The following is a 21,141-nucleotide window of genomic DNA, read 5'->3' on the forward strand; positions in this document are numbered from 1 at the left end:
GCGCAGTTGGCGGCCCCTCTACACCGACTGGTAGGTGCCTTACATGGCAACTGGAAGCAGGCCGCAGTTAGTAAGCAGGGTCCTTTTGCGCAGCATTGGGATGATATATGTGAGAAATCATTTGTGGAGCTGAAGGAACGCCTTATTCAGGCCCCTGTTTTAGGGTATGCTGACTTTACTCTGCCATTTATTCTAGAGACAGATGCAAGCCATTCCGGTTTGGGTGCAGTATTGTCGCAAGAACAAGGGGAAGTACGAAGGCCTATTGCATTTGCTAGTCGGGGGTTGCGACCAAGTGAGAGGAATATGACTAACTATAGTGCCATGAAGTTGGAGTTGTTGGCCCTTAAATGGGCGATGACAGAAAAATTTAGAGAATATCTTCTTGGTAATACAGTGACAGTCTATACTGACAACAACCCACTGCGTTATCTTGGGTCTGCAAAATTGGGGGCAGTCGAACAACGGTGGGTTTCTCAACTTGCTTTGTTTAATTATGAGATCAAGTATCGGCCTGGTACTGCAAACCGTAATGCAGACGCACTTTCAAGGCTTCCATCATATTCTGCAGATCAGGCTGCAACTAATGTATCTGGGGTTACGGTCCCCGAGCTAATGTTAATGCAGGAGAGGCCGCTTGGGTTTGAGCCACAAGTGGTGGACTTGCTAACGGTAGATGCTGTTCCTATCTGTAGTAAGGCTGATCTGAGGGCATTGCAAGTAACTGATCCCTGTATCAAAGCCTTTCTACATTTTTGGGAAAATGTGCAGTACCCAGCGGCCGCTGAGTTGAGAAGGGTCCCAAGTAATGTTCGGCAGTTGGTGAAGCAGTGGTCTCGGATACGAGAGGTGGAAGGGGTTTTGTACAGGACTGTTCAGATGCCACCGTCTAGGGATTTAGTATGGCAGCTGCTGTTACCGGAAGTGCTTCAAGTAGAAGTGCTCACGAGCCTCCATAATAATCACGGTCATCAGGGGGTAGAGCGTACTACAGATCTTATTCGCCAAAGGTGTTATTGGCCTAACATGTGGCGAGATGTAAAAAAATGGTGTACAGAATTCGAGCGTTGTGTGGTGGCTAAGGCCTCACAGCCTAAGGTAAGAACTTTTGCAGGGGGTCTAGTAGCTAATAGGCCTTTGGAGATTATTGCCATTGATTTTACTATGTTGGAAAAGGCAAGTAATGGACAGGAAAATGTCTTGGTAGTAACAGATGTTTTTTCTAAATTTACACAAGCTTACCCCACCCCTGACCAGAAGGCAAATACAGTAGTTAAGATTTTGACTGAGAAATGGTTTTATGTCTATGGGGTACCAAGAAGGATTCATTCTGATCAGGGGCGCAGTTTTGAGGGAGAGTTGTTAAGGCGGCTGTGTGAGTTATATGGTATTGCTAAAAGTAGGACTACTCCGTACCACCCTGAGGGGAATGGCCAATGTGAAAGCTTCAATAGGACCTTGCATGACCTACTTCGCACGTTGCCCTCTGAACAAAAGCGAAAGTGGCCACAATTGCTTCCTCAGCTCCTTTTTGCTTATAATACTACAGTACATCAATCAACACAACACTCGCCCTACGAGTTAATGTTTGGGCAGAAGCCCAAATTGCCTGTTGACCGGTTGTTAGGCAGTAGTGATGAAACTGTGGAGGGTACCCCATTAGATTGGGTTACTCAGCACCAAGAGTACCTGGCCTCTATTTATGCTAGTGCCAGAGAGCAACTAGAGGCAGTAGCCGACCGTTGTAGTTCTACTATGTATGAGGTAGAGACTTGTAGTGATGAGGTAGGGACATTGTACAAAATAAGGCCATGGGGAACAGAAGGCCCTATTAAAGTTATGCATCGCACGGAGCTTAAACCGTTACCAGATAGTACGAATCAGGTCGGTTTAGCTGCTAGAAGTAACTCGACTACCTCTTTGGGTACCGGGAGTGAACAGAATTCTGAGGACTCTGATTTGGAAAGCCAACCTCAAGTCGCGGTGGTCCATACTAGAACGGGGACGCGAGTTGAAAACTCAGGTCCTAGCCCTCAGGTCGGGTGTCCGGGTGTAGGGGTTGATTTACTAGGGATGCGAGAAGATGGTACCCCTACAGAAAGTGCAGTTGCGCCCCTGGTAGTACAACCCAAAGGTATTACAACAGAACAGGAGTCTGATTTTAGTACTGAGGATGGCCCATTAGATCACCCTGTTGACCAGCTAATTAAGGAATCAGAAATGTCTGACCCCGTTAGATGTTCTACACGTAGTACAGCAGGCCAGCACCCAAATCCTTTTCGTCTGCCTCAAGCTGTGACACAGAATGTTACCCCTAGGATAGGAGAAGTTAGTTCTCTGCTCACCCCTTTAGACCTTGGCAGTAGTGATATAGGTTGAGTATTCACCGGGACGGTGATTATTAAGCCAGGGGTGTATGTAGTAGGGTGTGCCGTTGATGTATGTAGTAGGGGGTGCCGTTGAGCTATTTTTCCTCATTGCGTCACCCGCGGCTGGGTGGATTTGCCTTTATATACGCCACTTCCGGTGGATACGGCGCGCTGTTCAATTGTTTGGCGTGCATGTGGTGGCTCGTCGCTGGAAGGACAAAGTGTTGGTAGGTCTTCTTTTAAATGAAGGTATTTATGAGAGTTTGATGTGTTTATTGATTTATTTTCTGCTACTAGTATGTTCTGAGTGTTGCTGTCCAGACTCTGCATTCAGTTATTACACTCTACTTGTAAATGCTGTCAGGCTGGCATTGGATGCTGCATGTGAGATTATTCATTAAAATAAGTTGACTGATGGCATATAATTGGTTACATCTAGAACGGGATTTGGGTGTAACAATCCTTTTCCTTTGTTTAGTTAATTTTATATACGTGACGCGAACGTTGCCGTTACCCATGCTGGTCGAGAACAGTGAACGTTAAAAGATTTGTGCAGCACACTGCATGTGAGTGTATGTTGTTAAATAAGATCTTTTATAATCAGAATAAGACTGGTTTCGTGTAATTGTGTTTTCTTTTCTTGTCCTAGTCTATTCTATGTGTGTGCATTTTAGATATTGTTGTCAGTTAATACTGATGGTGCAGGGTGAACACTGAAAGACCTATGTGCTGCATTGTATTGTGATAAACGCGAGGCTGCAGCAACTCTCTGTTGGGTCTGGTATGCAGTAAAAGAAATTGCAAAATGGTAGGTTTGTTTAACTGATTTGTATAATATTGGGATTTTAATGATTATAATAAATTAATGTTTTTAGATGGGTTTAAGATATATTGTATTGTTTTATTTAGAGATTGGATTAATGCCTTTATTTGGAATCAGGTAGTGGTGCTGTGTAACATCGGTTGATGTCTTATTTGTGTATTTAATTCCATATATTGTCTCTCTTTGTAGAGTGCCATGTGCTTGTGGTCTTGTTGATCACTGTTTTCCCTACCTTTATTTCTTTTGTATAGTTTATTTGGTTTATTGGATTTGAAGCTGATTATTTACTTTCTGTTTGTTTGTTTGATTTATTTTCTATTGGCCCATGATTACTTTGTCTCCTTAAGGACTTATAGTGTTTCTAACATCAGTAGGACAGTATTACACCAGGTTGCATACTATTTATGACTTTCAGAGGGGGGTTACTCACTATTAATTTTACAAGTGTGGTGTGTATTGTGTGGGTTTCTCTTGTTTTGCACTTTGGTTTATCTGATTTATTTCTTTTTTTTCTTTTTTTTTGAAGCGTATTGTGAAGTGGCTAACCCCTCGCTAGAAATAACTGCTGTGCATGTATGCTGGTTTAAGTCCTGAATACAATTAAGTCAAGAGAGAAAACCATCTAATAAATGAATGAATTTAATGCAATATTGGTCTGAGTGTATTCATTTATTTGGATAACTGTGCAGGAAGCCCTTTGTGGGATCTCCTACCCATGTAAATTGGAGTGGCGTAGTCACTGACAGTTAGTCTATTTGGCTCTGTCACAAACACCCAACTGGTTTTCCCCCAAACATCCGTGCAGCTTCCAGCGTTTTACTTTAATTTTCAATGTTTGTGACGCAAGCGCAAATGAAATGACAGAGGATCACAGTTCATGAAGCATCTTCATGCCAATTGAAAATGTAATACGTAGTCCACTGCTATCTAATAAGTATACTGTTACATCATAAAGAGGCCGTATTGCCTTTCATAACACACAAAATCTCCACATAATGTATACTTTAAAGGGCGTGTTGCAGGTTAACCACCACTGTTGATTAATGGGTACATAAATCACTCAATATATGTATATCATTTTTAAAATGTCTCAAAAAAGGTCTTAAAGACCCTTTTTTTAATGTTTTTGGTATTAACGTTTTTTTTTAAGCAATTCGGCGATGACGTCACGTTGGGTAGAAGTAGATGAAAGCCTCAGCCAGAGCCATAGAAATAGATGAGACATTTATTGCCGTTTTATTAATACTTACGTTTATAATATGGAAATCATATATACATAATAGGAAATATATAATGTGGTATACTGCAAAGTTACCCTGCTAATTATTATTTATGATATATGTGGAGATAAATAAAACTTTGCAAATCTGCTGATTCAATCCATTCATGTCCTGACCACCAGGCTAGAGAGTTTTAAACATCCTTAATCTACACTTACTAGTCTATCATATAATATCTTAAATATATTTTTATGTGAAATAAAAGGAAGTTTTGTTATATTGTTTATGCGATCATAACGAATCACACGATCATTTTATACACAGAAGCAGCGGTCAGCAGCTGCAGCGGGCTTGAATCCAACCGCATACTGCAATAAACAGGCGTTCGGCGGCTTTTTACATCAAAGGATGACAGGCTAGAAACCAATCACTGATCCCCGTATTTTTATAAATCCTGGACATGATTGGACCGGCCGAACGGGTTGAGCACTTTTATATTTGTTGAGCAGAGAGGCTGCATAGTTTGACCAGCGGGCTGCGGGAACCGGCCGCACATCAGACCGACAGACGGTGTTGCTAATATAACTCACAATGTATAGCTATTATCAGACCGGCCAACCGGGAAAGTCCCGACTCTCCCGACTGAAACTCCGCTACTGGCTGTAGGGAAATGTGTGCGTTTTGATCGGTGTTCGAGGCTCTTACCTCGCGACCAGATGTGACGACGTGACGCCTCACTCAGCTTCCAGGATTTGAGTAATGCTGCCTGAATTCGTTTGTGCTGAAGATCGCATACACCCATTTCAGCAGGATTATGGTCCCCCTCAAACCAGCATGCACGAGTATGTTAATTGTTTGTTTACTTTCTACACGAAGTTATGCTAAGGCTATCTGGCTTTCTGCCTATCTCTATACTAGCCCATCTATCTGTCTGTCTGTCTGTCTATCTATCTATCTGTCTGTCTATCTATCTATCTATCTATCTGTTGTTCTGTCTATCTAGTCTATCTATCTAGTCTATCTATATCTATGTATTTATCTATAATTTGCATTGATATAATCTGAATATTGTACTTTACTCATCTCTCTAGTCACTCTCAATGCTCTTAAGGCAAATTCTCTCCCCAACGTGACGTCATGCAGTGCGTTGAGGGGGAAAGGAGAATCCTTGCAAACCGCTGTACTTTTTCGTTTTTTATTCCGTTTTATGATAACCAACAACATAAAATACAATGGATAACAATTTAAATGTTTATTATCAACAAGCAAATTGCCCAAATTCGTGGAAAAATTTTACCTGCAAAACGCACTTTAAATACAAGTATTTTGACTGCCTAGCATTAGTCTCCACTAGGTGGCACTCCAAGCCAACAATCATGTTCCAATCTCAACATACAATGGATGTGCTGCCTGCTCTTTTTAAAATGGGGGGGCAGTCAAGGACAGAGGGAAGTAACTCTTATTATCTTTTGTAATGTGGTAACAAAGAATACTCAGAGCTGTATGGCCAGTGTAGTTGTCTGCATTTTTTATTTCCACTTTTTTCATTAGTACTGTGTTTTTATCAATTTAAAGTTTATTATTTAGCTATTTGACAACAATTCTTGTTAAAATGAAGATGTTCCATTATTTTACTATTATTTGATTAATAATTGTATTAATTAGGGCTGGGCATAGATTAATCTAGATTAATCTCATACAATATAGAAGTAATTTTTTGCATAATATATGAGTTTGTGCTGTGTGTAAATATTATGTATATTTAAACATACACACATACATATATATACATTTAAGAAATGTTTTATTTATATATTATTTTTTATACACATGTAAATGTTTCTTAAATACATACATGCATGTGTGTGTATTTATGTATACATAACAACTACACACAGTACAAACTCATGTTGTGCAAAAAATTACTTTTATTTTGTATGAGATTAAATCATAAATACATGAAAACACAATTCTGAGTTTTTTTTTTTTACAATTTTTTGCACAAAACATGTATTTGTTGAAGGTTTTTATAACATTAATATACTTTATATATTTAAAATTTACAATTTAATTGTAAATAAAATAATTTTAAGTTCTATTAAAAACACATTATTATTCACATTTATTATAGATGCATTTTGTTTTGTTTTTGTTCTGCAAGTTCCAACATTTTTTTACATTACAACCCCGCTGTGTAAAAATGTTTTTAATCCCAGCTATCAGTTACTAGGAGTTGCTGGTGTGTTTCATAATGGTGTTATGTTTTAGGTAAGAAGACAGTGATTAAAATAATACAAGGTTGGATTTGGTGACTTACACCCAACTCAGAAAGCGAAAAAAACATAAGATGAAAAAATTTACTTCCATGCCCCCAAAACCTTTTTTATAACATCTTAATGAAACCCATCAAAACTTTTCACAAATTCACAGGAGATCATTTTCTGACAGTAAGAGAAAAAGACCAAAAGCACAGATTGCTCAGCCGTGTATAAATATGTAAAGTAGCTGTGTTACAATTAACCCTGCGTTAGTTTGTGCCCCGCTCAGCCCTACACTATGTTTTAGAGAGCAAAAAATGAATAGCATTATATGGTTTTCACCTTTGACGTTGTACTATAGATCAGTGGTTCTCAATCTTTTTCGTTTCAATGCCCCCCCATTGCCCAAAACAAATTTTGAAGCCCCCACTTTTTCTATCCAAAAGAATGTTTTAGTGCTTGGCATGACAAATATTCATTTCAAAAATAACCAAAACAATGAAACAAAAAATATTGTTAGATTTTTGGTTGTTTTATATTATTTTGATGCTTTTTTGCAAGACCCCCCTTCTGTTTAGGTCCACTTGTGGGCCCCAGCTCCTGGTTGAGAAACACTGCTATAGATGAAATAGTAAGATTGAAAACTGATATTATAAAGGCTTTGGCAATGAATGAGGTTCTGATAGCAGTGCATTTTCACATTGAAAAGGCTTATGGCATGATGTGAAAATATTGTTAAAGTTGGTGGATGACTTTTTAAACTGGGTATTAAGTTTGTTTGATGGTTTGTTTGTTTGCTTGATCGATCAATTGAAGTGAAAGTGGTAGATGTTCACTATTACAGGGAGTTATTAGTCCCATATTATTTAAAATTATGATATATTTGAAGAGGTTAGTCAAGACATTAGCACTTCGTTATATGCAGACAAAAAAAGAGTTTAATGGAAAGAGAGAAGAAATTGTGTTTTTGTTTAAATATTTAGGCTTATGGATGGATTGTAAAATAACATGGAAAAACCATACTGAACATATTGAAAAGATGTGTAACATAGTAGGCTACTTTTTAATGACAAATCATGCTGCCATTACATTTATTTTGTTAATTGCTGCACTTTTACATTCTGTAGCTAGAGCACACGAGTCGTTGTCTTTTATCTTGAAGTCATCAATTGACAGGTAAGTGAATTTTGTTATGCTGTAATTAAACAAGTGAATGCTAACCACACATAACTTGGGACTGTATTTGGTATACCTTTCAGTTTCAGTTTAGAACCTGCTGTAGTATATTCCTTTTAGAGACTATTGACGCTGAAGGATTCTAGAAATTCTATTGGTTTAAAAGGGGTAAAACATTGAAATGAAGGCGTGGCTATGATGATATTATCCATTTTGTTCAATGTTTAGATCGCTCATTTGACATTGGATTAAGCTGAGCAGAGAGCGTTAGTTGTTTGTTTGCATTTTGGACGTTGTAATCAAACTAAAAATGCTAAGCCTGTTTTTTTTCTTACTTGTTTTATATGAAGCAAATGGAGGTAAGTTTTGCGTTTTTATGTTGACTTTAACTAGTTATGAATAACTACAATAATTTATAACAAAGTAAATAAACATAATAATGTATAACACTGAATGTGCTTCTGATTGATATTACAAAGATATTATAAATTATTTAAATGTATACATACAGACAGACATTTTTCAAATTGTTTTGTTTATGTTGTCAAGTGATAGAAAACAATGTTTTTAATTAAATATGTGTCCGCCCTGCTGAAAAAAACAATAAAACCATTACAGAAAATTCTAATGGTTTCCATTAAAATACCAATAGGAACCATTAGCTTTTACCATTAAAACCACTACACGGTAGTATTCCATTAGAACCAATAGAACCAATACAATTTAATGGTTTTATTGTTTTTTTCAGCAGGGCGTGTCTGTATAATGCAGGATAAAGCCAAATAATCTTATTATAATCTAATTTATTATGTGGGATGATTTTATTTAGAAAACAGTAAATCAAATTACAACAAAAATGACTTTGTTGAGTTTTCACAGGCAGGGTCTTATATTTGATTAAATTTACCCACCAGGAAATAAAGAAACGCAAATTTACAGTTTCATACGATAACAATGGAACTGAAAAAAAACAGATAGCGGACAGCAAATTGTTTTACCTTTACGCTTTAATAATAACTAAAAAAAATAAATCTCTCATTTTATCACAAGAGGGTGCTGGAAGCATGCTCACGTAATAACACTGTAAGTGAATAAGACAAATATTAGGCCTACTTCTGAATCGTTAAATAAGCAAATTAATTAAAAACAAATATCATACTGAGACAGTAATTGGATCTGCCTGTGTCTGCCTGTTTGTGTAGCTTGACTTTTTAATGATTTTCATCAAATGTCTTTTCTCTTCAAAATCTCAGGGACTCACTCTTTCAAAGCGTTTTACACCGCAACAACTGGAATCAACGGCTTCTCTGAATTTACAGTTATAAGTGCAGTGGATGATGTGTTGACAGCTTATTATGACAGCTTTACCAAGCAATACGTCCCCCGTACTGACTGGATGAGGGAGACAGAGGGTCCAGACTACTGGAAACAACAGACTGATGTCTGTGTGGGAACAGAGCAAAGTTTCAAAAACAACTTACAAGTAGCTATGGGGCGTTTCAATCAAAGTGGAGGTAAAAGATTTTAAGTCGTTAAGTATGTGTATTATACATCTTGTGTTGCGTTTAACTTTATATACAATTGTGTGCCATGTTAAAACTTTTTTAAGCTTATAATGTTTTAGTGGTGTTTGATATATCAAATGATATATATGATTGTTGATCAAAAGAAGGTGTTAATTCATGTGTTTGTGTGTGTGTGGGGGGGGGAGGTTGGTATATGTGGTTTACGGAGACATGAATAGTGTATAATGACATGTTTATAATGCTATAAATGGCTTAAAAACATACTAAAAGGTACTTTTTCATAGATTAAAGACTGTTTTTTGTGATGGTTGGGGATATGGACTGCGGTAGGTTGCGGGAATAGAATATACCAATTGTCCCTGGCGTAGGGGACACCCCCGCAGTTCGTGGGGGCCCGTCCCTTTAATAGGCCCCGACATAGATTAAATTGATATTTATTTGAATTTTAACTGAACTAAAATCTTTGCAGTGAGGAAAATTCTTCGTTAATTAATATACATGCTACGCCACTGCCATTTGTACAGTATAAAATGCGTTGCGTCTATGGAATTGTCCCCGTAAACCACATATGCCAACGTGTGTGCGTGTGTCCAGATTAAGGAAAACAGCTTATAAATGATACAAAATTATGTTTATTTAAAAATTTATAAATGTTGAACTCCATTTACACTGCACTTGACTTTTCAGCCGTGTTTTACAAACAACCTACATGCATTTGTTGTATTATCTGAGTAATCTTGCTGGAGTGTAATCATAACAAAAGCATTGTGTAAGCATACTGTAGACGTATGAGAGCGCAAAACCATGAAGAAATTTGAACTTGTGAAGAACACAAGTAGCTGGCAGGCACGGATTAAGAATTTGGTGACCCCTGAGCACAAATTATTTATATTATATGGTTCTTTTTGTTAGAAACACCTCTACTTTTACAGGATTTACACTGACACATTACAGGCTATGATCACAACCTGTAGATATCAATACATGTGATATTTTTGTTTCAAGCAGGGACCTGCACAGGGGGGCAGATGCTCAAGTGAAATAAAGGGCCCTTTTTATGCCTAATGTTTTTTTAACAAAAGGTTAAATATTTTATTTATTTATTTAGCTGACGCTTTTATCCAAAGTGACTTAAAATTGCTATATATGTCAGAGGTCGCACACCTCTGGAGCAACTAGTGTCTTGCTCAGGGACACAATGGTGTGTCACAGTGGATTCAAACCCAGGTCTCTCACACCAAAGGCGTGTGTCTTTTCCACTGCGCCATCACTACGCCATACCCACAAATATGTTGGCACAACTTCCTTATCAGTTTATTTTAATTACCTCACAAACTGTTTTATACTCAACAGACTTCTACAAAATACAAAATATTCAGTTTATCACAAGAACAGGAGACAGCAAAGGAAACTGCCAACAATGTGCAATGTGCATTTCTGTGCTATAATTTCAAATATATTTAGAATAAACAACTGTGCCAAGGAGATGGTGGACAGTTTCACTAATTTGTTTATTTTGCACAAGTAAATCTTTTTAATTATTTTGATGTTAAAAGAACACATCTTACACTAAACTTAAGGCTGCTATTTTGTTAGTTTTACAGGAAAAACGCTGCAAAACTACAGAAAGATTGACAAAATACAAAGATACAGCAACTGAAATTGTTACAAAGAGTCTTAAACTTTAAACTAAAATCTGTTACTTTTGCCTTATATAAACTTTAGAAAACTTATTACATTTTATGAGTCATGTTAGCAAGACTCAAGTTAAAGAGCAACTACCCACCAAACATTTGGACGTGTGATGACCGTTGAAAAGACATCCGTTCGTCACGTCCCGTGATGGTTGAAAAATAGTTCCAAAATGAAAATCCAACCGACGTCTTTGACGTCATCTGACCGTGAATCACACGTCTTTTCTGCACGGTCCGTGCACGTCTAAAAATGTCCTCTTCTGGACGGTAATATGAGTCTCTGCTTCATTCAGGGGTTATACTCACTTAAACGTGCATATAAAACAGGCGTGTTTGTACAATTGTAATAGGCAATTATTAAGGTTCTTAAAATACACAAATTCAGTCCAGTCAGACCTGAACGTCTTTATAACGTTGTAATCACGTGTATTTCACAAACACATTAAAGAACACATTATTTGTGGACATAAGCAAAAAAAGGAAGCATGTTCTGATTTAGCACTTTTTTTATTTTTTTTTAACCGTTTAACTTTAATAACAATTTCAAAATACTTTATTATATAAAAAGATAGTTCACCCAAAAATGATTATTTAGTAATTTACTCTCTCTTATGTTTCAAACCTGTATACCTTTCTATGTTCTGCTGAACACAAAGATTTTTGAAAATGTTTTTAACAAAGCAGTTGTTTTTTTACTACAATTGTAAAAAAAAGATTGACAGTTAATGGGTTGTGAGATCTATTGGTTACAAAAATTTTTCAATCTTTGTGTTCAGCAGAAAATAGAAATGTATACAGGTTTGAAACATGTGGGTAAGAAAATTATAACAATTTTCATTTTTGGGTGAACTCTCTCTTTAACACATTACAGCTGTTTGGCTTATTTTTTGTATTCACAACCCCCAGCTCTTCCTGGAGCGTGCTTGAGGTGGTCTGCCATAGCTGCATCTATTTCTATTTTTTGCATCTTTTTTTTTTTCTTATTTAAAGATGTTCTGCATTAAATAAGTGTTGGATCAGTTGTGGGGGAAACAGCATTTGTCCCCTCCCTCTACAAAACCACTGTGGTGCCCTTGAGAAAGACCCTTAACTAGGTGTGTAATTGTCAAAAAATGAACAGGATATTTCTGATAAAGATTGGTGAGCTGTGATGTCCCCTGAATAGATCAAGCATAACAATAAAAATCACATCAATATACAAGAACAAGTTTTTTTAGATCAACATATTCCCCAAATTACCTTGAATAACATAATACAAAGGTGTGCCTTTAAAAGACTTTTTTCCAGATGTCCACCACGCCTCATATTGAACTTTGCCATAAGACAATTTGATATCATTCTGTGAAAGAAATGTAAGATTACTTCACCTTATACAAATAACCTAAATGGTCAATAAATCACAATTAACAGTAATGTGCAACATAGCAGTTGCATGCAATGTTCAAACATAAACTATGTTTTAACACTTCACAACTACTCATCTACCATGTAACATGTGCTATAAACTATATCCTCATCCATAAGTTTTGACGACAAGTAATGGCTTACACTGAAATTATGTTTTGATTTCTTGTTTTCAGTATGGCTGACTGTTTGAGCCACTACGAAGATTAAAACTTCTGACAAGTAATGTGTGACAGATTAAATCCTGAAATTAAGTAATATAAATGGCTGGGTTAATGGTGGTAATCAATATATATTCCTGAAATATTATGCAGGATTACACAATTCAAGGGAAATACATACCTGTTCATAACATTGTTCACACAGTCTCTGATAGAATATCCACCAACTCAGACAGATGCTGGACCTAAATGTGAAAACAATTGAAATAATGTTATAGAAAGATAGATGGTAATATATATATACATATTCTTTATGTCACAACTTACGCAGGTCAACTTATCAACATCTTTGATGTATTCATAATTGATTCATAATGCAAAATACACAGTCATATAGCATTTCTTACTTTTTGCATTTGAAGCTGAGGCAATAGGTGAAGAATCAGGTAGTCTCCATCCTGTTATTTTTTCTTGTGTTACCTCACCTGGACAAATATAGTTAATTATATGGTAGTGTAAAATTTTAACACTAAATAACTTCACAGTGTAATACTGCATTAGTTATGAAATTAGCTGTCTGTACTTTTAGGTCTTTGTGGTTGAGCAATGACAGACATTATAAGCTCTGTATTTGTAGCTATTAACTCTATTAACTCAGAGAAATGTAAATGTTTATACTCTAAGCTGTGTTGTCACTAATGTAAAATCTAGGGCTGCACGATAAATCGCATGTGATATCATGCGCATCTCGTCAGTAAAGCCAGTTCCTTGATTAGTAGTAAATTGCCATCACCTGCTTTCAGATGGATGCTCTCTGGGATTGGGGTGCCCTCTGGTACTGGGGCGTCAATCCAGAATTTGGGATTGTAGAGAATACTATATAGACATTAAAAACAAAAGTAGTGAAAAATGATAAGTTATTTAAGGTAAGAAAGAACTCATTAATGAATGAATAACACCATAATTGTACGATTAAAAAAATCCTCTTTAGGTGTATGACAATACACAAGAAAACAATACTATGCCTCTTTCGGTTGTCTGTAAGATGGCTGTTCATTATGTGACCCTGCGAAACAAATTACACCTTGCATGTAATTTCATTAAGTACATAAACATACACATGCACAATGTATTTTAAAAAATACATAGTAGTGTAAAATATTAAAATAAATAACTTTTTATATCAAAGTATTTGGATATTATGTTGACATTCAGGCAAAACCCTGACTCATGGAATAAATTTTTAATGAGAATGACATTATAAAGGCAAAAGTGTATGCACTTAGGAGCCAAGCAATGTGTTTGAATAGTGTGGGAATGCACCAAAAAATAACAAACGGATCAGTAGCACGTACGTCTCAGTGTCACAGCTTATTCTATAGGGTATAGATCAATCACACCATCTTGATACCAAAATATATAAAAGTCCTTTTTGAAAGAATCATGATTTTTCGTAGTATTAAGCAAAGCAGTCAAAAACTTACAACTTAATGTAGGGTAGACAAAGTCAGGGGTCGGGCACGTCTGTCTCATCCAAGTGTGTTGGATACAAAACTTGATCTTTAGCACAAACAAGGACATATGACACATTAGAACATTAACAAATGTGTAGACTGTTTAAGCCATATCTACAAAAATTCATATCTACAATTTTCCATACCTTTTTTTATTGTTTGTAGAATGCGCATCTTTATTTGGTTTGTGTTGATCTTCAACTGTAAATAAAACGAAATTGTAATTAATTATATTAACTCCACAATAACAACTCCAATTTGTTAATGTATTTTCAAACTGAGGCATTTACCTGACTTGGGTTTTGGGTGGTTATATTTTGGAGGGTCTGTGTAGGACACAGTGCCTTTAACAGCTTGTTTATTTTTATTTGGATGAGGTTCTGCTTTTCCTTTGTACAAAACAAAAGCAAAGGAAGTTAATCAAACAAACACTTATGGTGAACTTTTAATGCAAAACAGTATTTAATATTTTGCATTTGCAATGTTTAGGCAATCAAATCATTGTAATTCCATTAATGCCAAATAACTTTTATTTTTCAGATAATTTACTTTCTGAAAGAGACTTTCAAGAGGCTACATTAATACGTTACAGTAATAACTTTGACTGTATCCTTAAACATACTTTATACCATGTATAAGTTCAAAGTACGCTTTTAGCCTTCTAGCTAATTTTTGCCATACTCAGTGTGGACAATTCTGGCAACGTTTATTTCGGAGCCTTCGTGTCAAACAAGTAAAACTTAAGCACGTTAATCAAATAATACACAATGTACTTACCCAACAGTAGATTTTACATAATATATAGACAAAACTCCCTCGTAATCGCTCCTCGTGTTTGAATGTGAACTTCCGGAAGAACGCGTGACGTGACCACTATCTCGCAAGATAATCTGTCCTATCGCGGGATTTTGTAATATCCCGAGATTTATCACTATATTTCTTAATATAATCTTGGAGGCACAGTTTTTGAAATTACATCCAACTCAGACCTAAATGGTGTATGGAATAAATTTCCCGCCTAATGTATTGAGGTCACGGATCAAAAAATAATATGCGTGAATGAAAAAATAATAAGCGCAAATTTGATCTTTAAACAGAATTAAAATTAAATTGCACAAAACTGAAAAACGAATGCAAAGTTATCCAAATTGCATACAAAATGACATTTTCTTTGTTTATATTACTCCTTTATTTCTTCTCTCTAATATTTTCTGCTCATATTTATTTGTTTTGTATGCTTGTGCTGTTTTTTCTCTCGCTCTTATTTCCACACTCTGCACTTGCTTTTCCAAAAGTTGCCGTTAGAGTTTCATGCAAATCAGGGCGGACTTAAGCATCACCATTGGTCCGCTAGTTGTAGATTGACAGCTCCTTTAGCCAATCAGTTGAAGAGGAAGTTGACGTCACTCCAGTGCGACTCCCGGCTGCATAGTCGTGCAGGAGAGGATGGATAACTGTCAGCTGGCAAATATTAGACAATTAAATATCATTAAACAAAATATTGTTAGTGTTTGACAGAAATACACTTATGTCTGTTGTGAGTACTCTTTGTCAGTTCTTTAAGATAATGTGTCATCCAAGTAAATGAAAGTCCGTTAACACGAATCCTTTTAGCTAGTTTAGGTTTAGGCAGTGGAGTTAGTCTTTGCAGTTTAAGGCTAAAATGAATTACATACATTGGCTTTACACATTCTATGCTCAGTACACTATAATGATAAAGTGATAATAGTTAAGTTATGTGCAAACGTATACAGTATAAAACAAAAAATATTACGATATCATAGGCATTCAGACCTTTCATAGATGGCTGTCTGCTTTTTAGGACAAATACATTTATGAAATTACCGGACTTCAGCCAAGTTGTAAATCTGAACGATCTTGACAAAAAAAACATAATAGCACACGGCCTGAATATCAGTGTGGTGCTTCAGGTTTTTATTTTGAATAAATGTACAGTAGTTATAACATGTTATAAAAGGAATCTTTGTGTTTAACACCAGAGGCGATTCTAGGGTTAGAGCTTTAGGGGTGCTGAGTACCCAATGAGCTCCGCTGCCACCACCCACTCTTTTTTCCTACAGAAACCAATAATATGTCTATTGTAAAATAACTATCATTTTAACATTGGTTCAACTAACTCCAAAATCCAGATTTTTTTGGAGACCTTTCAGGCATGAAAACGGGTCAGGGGTGAAAAAGATGAGAAGAAAATTACCCCTCTAGGGTCCGGGAGAATGCTCCCCCTTAGATTTTTTTTAAATTACATATTTTAAAGCATCAATCTGATGAGTTTTGAGATTCATTTTTTTGCTAACCTTTTGATTTCTAATTAGTGGCGAGCTAGCACTTTTTTGCCATTAATGCCATATTATAGTATCAGGACAAAAGGCATGCGTCTTGCGGAAGAACATTGTAACCGGCACTACTTCTCTCCGTTTAAATCTATGGACGAGTCACCCAGGTACTGTACTACTCCGCAGCGCGCGGGTACCCGCCGGACTAAAATAATCCGAAAATAAACACTTATTATACGTGTACCATGGTGATTCAGTATAAGACAAAAACACGGCTTGAAAGATTGCTTCGTGATGTACTCGCTCAATATAAACATAACGTAAACATTTTGTAAGATTTGAACAAAAAAGTTGCATCACAACACTTTTTACTGATTCTCACTCTGCGTGTGTTTCGCGCTCGGGCTAAGCGATGCAGGTACAGAGAAGTTAAAGAAGAGGATGACACCATTTGCTAAGCGGGGAGGTTTTCTTTTTCTACCTTAACATATACATTTTAAACCACAAACTACCGAGTATGTTTTGGACATTATTTAACCTTGTCAAAGACGAACGAACATTTTAGAATAAATACATTTCTTGCTCCAAGTTTTAGGGGTGCTGAGCTCCTTTTTAGGGGTGCTGAAGCACCCCTAAAAAGGGGCTAGCCTCGCCCATGTTTAACACTACTTTAGGGGATTTCCCAATATTGATTAGAAATAAAGCATTTTCAAACCAATTGCTTTTGTTTTATTTTCAGACCCATTGTGTTTACTCGGGCATTACATTATTTGTATTAATACAAATAAATAATAAATAATACAACTCAACAATACAGAAAAGGCTTTGTTTATTATCTGTGCTAGGAACGGCATAACCGTTAAATGACACAAATTAAAATAACTGTATGCTAAATTTACATAAATTATAAACTGATGCTTTAAGCTCCAAAGTATTCAGCAAGCTGCACAAAATGAAACTAAATATATACAATCTCTGAATTGTGAATTTCCATTAATAGTCCTTTATTGAGCCAATATTCATATTCTGACAGCATACAAAGAAAATAAGTTTAAAAACACTGCATTACTTTCTTGCATATGACGTGTGTGAATAAATAGATACACATAATATACTTTAAATATTGGACATATATAAATATTGGACATAAGGAGATTGGCTTAAAGATGTTTAAAATCTCCAGCATGTCTCTTGGTGTGTCAGAGCCAGAACACAGAAATGGATCAAAGTAGCCAGATTTAGTGCAAAGGTTTATTTATCTCCACATATATTAAGATTATTAGGTGACAGGCAGGATTGTAGAAAGGCTACATGTGTTTCAAACTATACACGAGAAGGCACGTGTACAGTGTACAGTTTTATAGGACCTTTTGCAATAAGACCACGTTATATTGTGCCAAAAAGTTTGCAATATAAACTTAAAAACAAATATATAAACATGCATTTAAATCCAGCACAAAAATGCCACTGTGAGTGTATAATGAGCACATTAAAAGCAAAAGTATTCATATAACAGCATTTAATGTCTCGTATTACAATAAATATAGCTCTCATGACTTCACATAACAGCATAAATTCATGAATAAACATAAAGAAGCAGGATTGATATGCAAACTGTACTATTATTACTTAAATAAAGGTAATATTACTGAAGTAAACTTTGAGGTAAATACGCTAAGCGCTAACCGCTAAGTGTAAATAAGCTCAATAACAGTAGAAAAATTAAATTTTCTCTCAAAACGGACTCTATAAATGCCAATAATTATATTTAAAGAAACTGTACATGCATACTTCACTACCTGTGAATATACAAAAAGTTATCTGAAATTATCAAAGCCCATCTGACGGTTATCCATCTTCACCTGCACGATCGCCTGCTTTGAGTCGCACCAAAGTGGCGTCAACACCCTCTCTTCGACTGATTGGCTAGAGGAGGAGCTGTCAATCTAAAACTAGCGGACCAATGGCGACACTTAAAGTCTGCCCTGATTTGCATGAAACTCTAACTGCAACTTTTGGAAATGCAAGCGCAGAGTGTGGAAATAAGAGCAAGGGAAAACAGCACAAGCATACAAAAAAATTAATATGAGCAGAAAATATTAGAGAGAAGAAAAAAATGAAAAATATAAACAAAGAAAACGTCATTTTGTTTGCAATTTGGATAACTTTGCATTCGTTTTTCAGTTTTGTGCAATATAACTTTAAATCTGTTTAAAGTTCTGATTTGCGCTTATTATTATTTTATTCATGCATATTATTTTTTAATCCGTGACCTCAATACATTAGGCGGGAAATTTATTCCATAATGGTGACCGGATATGTATCTGTTTTACATTTATATGCATACATTCAATAATAAAACAGGTTGAAATAATGACTAAAATGCAGTGTGGCTTTGCAATCACACTGGGCACTTTGTGATTATAATTTATTTAAACAAGATAAAGTTAATATATTTACTTTGTATACAAATCGTGTATTTAATAAAGATTGTTCTGTTTTTTTTCCTACGAGTCTAGTCTAGACGTGTAAAAGACGTGAGTGGACGTCTATTCATAACCTCTTAAAAACTACTTTGTTCACTTAAATTAATTATTGCAGTATTAACCAAGGTGTACGCACAGCATTTGCATATTTCACAAGGACTACATAAATGCATTTTAGGACATGTTGTGCATTTGTGCAGTCCAGCAGCGACTAATTTTGGACGGGAAGACGACGTTGATTTCGGACCAATAGTACACCATTTGTGGCGTCCTGCCGCGACCTCTTTTGGCCGGGGAGACGACGTTGCCGTCCGACCAATGTTTGCTGGGTATGGTCCGATTCACGATTTTACATTTCGTTTGGTGTGTAAGTGTGTTAGTTCATGTTAACGATATGTAAAAGGTACAAATGCCAAAGTAAACAATGACAAAAGTTATTGTTTCCAACGTAAATCTCTTTTCTTGGACTACAACAAACACACGGATTGTAGGCAATTCCTGGGCCTGTTGTCGTGGACACGATGGTCATTATCATAATTCCGCCCGCTTCTGACTAATGCTGCGTTTACACCAACCGCGTTTCAGGCGTCAAAATCGCGTCTACCACGCCTAGTTTGCCGCTTGAACAGTTTGAATGCATTCGCGCGTGTAGAGCGAAGTAGACGCGCGGAAAAAGCAAGCATTTGACACGCGTCAGAGGCAAACTCTGCTTCTTGTGGGAGGGGCAAGTGCTATGCGGTTGTCTGTTTGCAAGATGACTGATGTTGATTGTGCATTTATCGAGAGTTAGCAGTTTGTATTTGGTAACCTTACTATAGGGGGAAAATAAACGGCGCGGGTTGAAAAACGTCACGTGACTCAAAAGTGAAATGTGTATTACAACTTACCAGGTTGCCCAATGTCCTCACTGACACTCTTCCAAACGAGGTCCTTTTTATTCCTGTCTCTATAGAAATAAGAACTTGTGTCGTATAGCTCCGGGTGACTGCTCACGGACAATATCAAGCATTCCTTCATGCTGAATGAGTCACTCCGGGCTGGGCTGCCCCCACAGCAGCAAGCAGGCTCCTGATTGGTTAACGCGGCGCGAAATTCCACCAAAGTTCAAATTTTTCAACTTGAGCATCAGCCGCTAATTCGCGTCAAACAAAATGCACAAAAAGCACCATTCACGCGTACCGCACCAGGCGCTCAATTCGCGCAAACTAGACGCGCGAATAGGGCGGAAACGCGTCTTCCGCGGTGCGCCAAACGCCTCTTCCACGCCGCGAGACCTCCAGACGCACGTCAACGGATCTTCACATTGACTTAACATTGAAATCACTCACGCTTAACGCCTCTACCGTGGTTGGTGTAAACGCAGTATTAGGCTTGTTGCGATAGTTGGTGTAACCGGTGATACACGGTGCTTTAGCCTCTCACTGGTTAGTTCACTTCCCCACAGCGGCATCGTCTTCCACCATCTTTTTGATTTTTTCTTGTAATTAAATCATTTTGTTTCGTTACAGAGAGCACACACTGAAAACTTAATGTTTTTATTCTGCCTGAAATCAGTGCGAGCTAAACGCGCATCACATCACAAAGCAGCAGGTGTCAGATATCATTTATTACTGTCAGGGTGTTTTTTGTTATAATATACATATATAATGTTTAATGTAAGCGAGTTTGTTTTGTTGTTGTGTTTTTTATTAATAATAATAATAAACCCTTCATTCAAGCAGCGCTTTAAATGCAGGAAGAGATGGTTTTTCAGCTTGGGACTGGCGGGCTTCCATCAGAAGTGCCTGCGCACACTGGCTCAAGCACTTAATGAAACAATTGTTGATCTCGCATTGCACATGGATTCATAAGCAATCATAAGGCAGAGTACGCAAGCACTGCATTTAAACAATTGCCTCTAATTCAAAATTGAAAGTAAAATGTGCACGGCTGGATGCGCATTTATTAGCCCCTCCCACCCGGTGATTTGTTACACACTGATTAAAGGCACACCGCTGAACTTTTTGGCCACTAGGGGGTGCTAGACATGTATTTTTCACGTTTAGTGCCACTAGAGGCCACAAGCGCCGCAGCACTGTAGCAAAGGAAAAGAAGACAACTCTTTAGGTCACAAAGTGTGCCTTTCAGCATGTAATGTGTCATATAATATAATTTCATGGGTTTTATTTTTTGAAACGACCTGTGTGAGGAGCTCCTGCCTACCTGTCTGTCTATTG

General features: G+C 36.7%; 1 protein-coding gene and 1 long non-coding RNA gene across 2 annotated transcripts in view; one reads left to right on the forward strand and one right to left on the reverse strand.

Annotated features, from left to right (window-relative positions):
• The first annotated feature begins 8,052 nt into the window (after positions 1-8,052).
• Positions 8,053-21,141, forward strand: part of LOC135776155 (class I histocompatibility antigen, F10 alpha chain) — a 36,809-nt gene continuing 23,720 nt past the window's right edge. The window contains exons 1-2 of the mRNA XM_065286733.1: positions 8,053-8,205; positions 9,100-9,360. Of these exons, the coding sequence (XP_065142805.1) occupies positions 8,157-8,205; positions 9,100-9,360 (310 nt within the window). The 5' untranslated portion in view covers positions 8,053-8,156. The remainder of the gene's footprint in view (positions 8,206-9,099; positions 9,361-21,141) is intronic.
• Positions 14,292-15,011, reverse strand: LOC135776172 (uncharacterized). Its single transcript, XR_010544087.2, has 3 exons — positions 14,923-15,011; positions 14,436-14,534; positions 14,292-14,346 (listed from the first exon to the last, which is right to left on the reverse strand). It is a non-coding gene; the product is annotated as an uncharacterized lncRNA (long non-coding RNA).

Source organism: Paramisgurnus dabryanus, chromosome 19, assembly GCF_030506205.2.
Source record: "Paramisgurnus dabryanus chromosome 19, PD_genome_1.1, whole genome shotgun sequence".
Lineage (NCBI taxonomy): Eukaryota > Metazoa > Chordata > Actinopteri > Cypriniformes > Cobitidae > Paramisgurnus > Paramisgurnus dabryanus.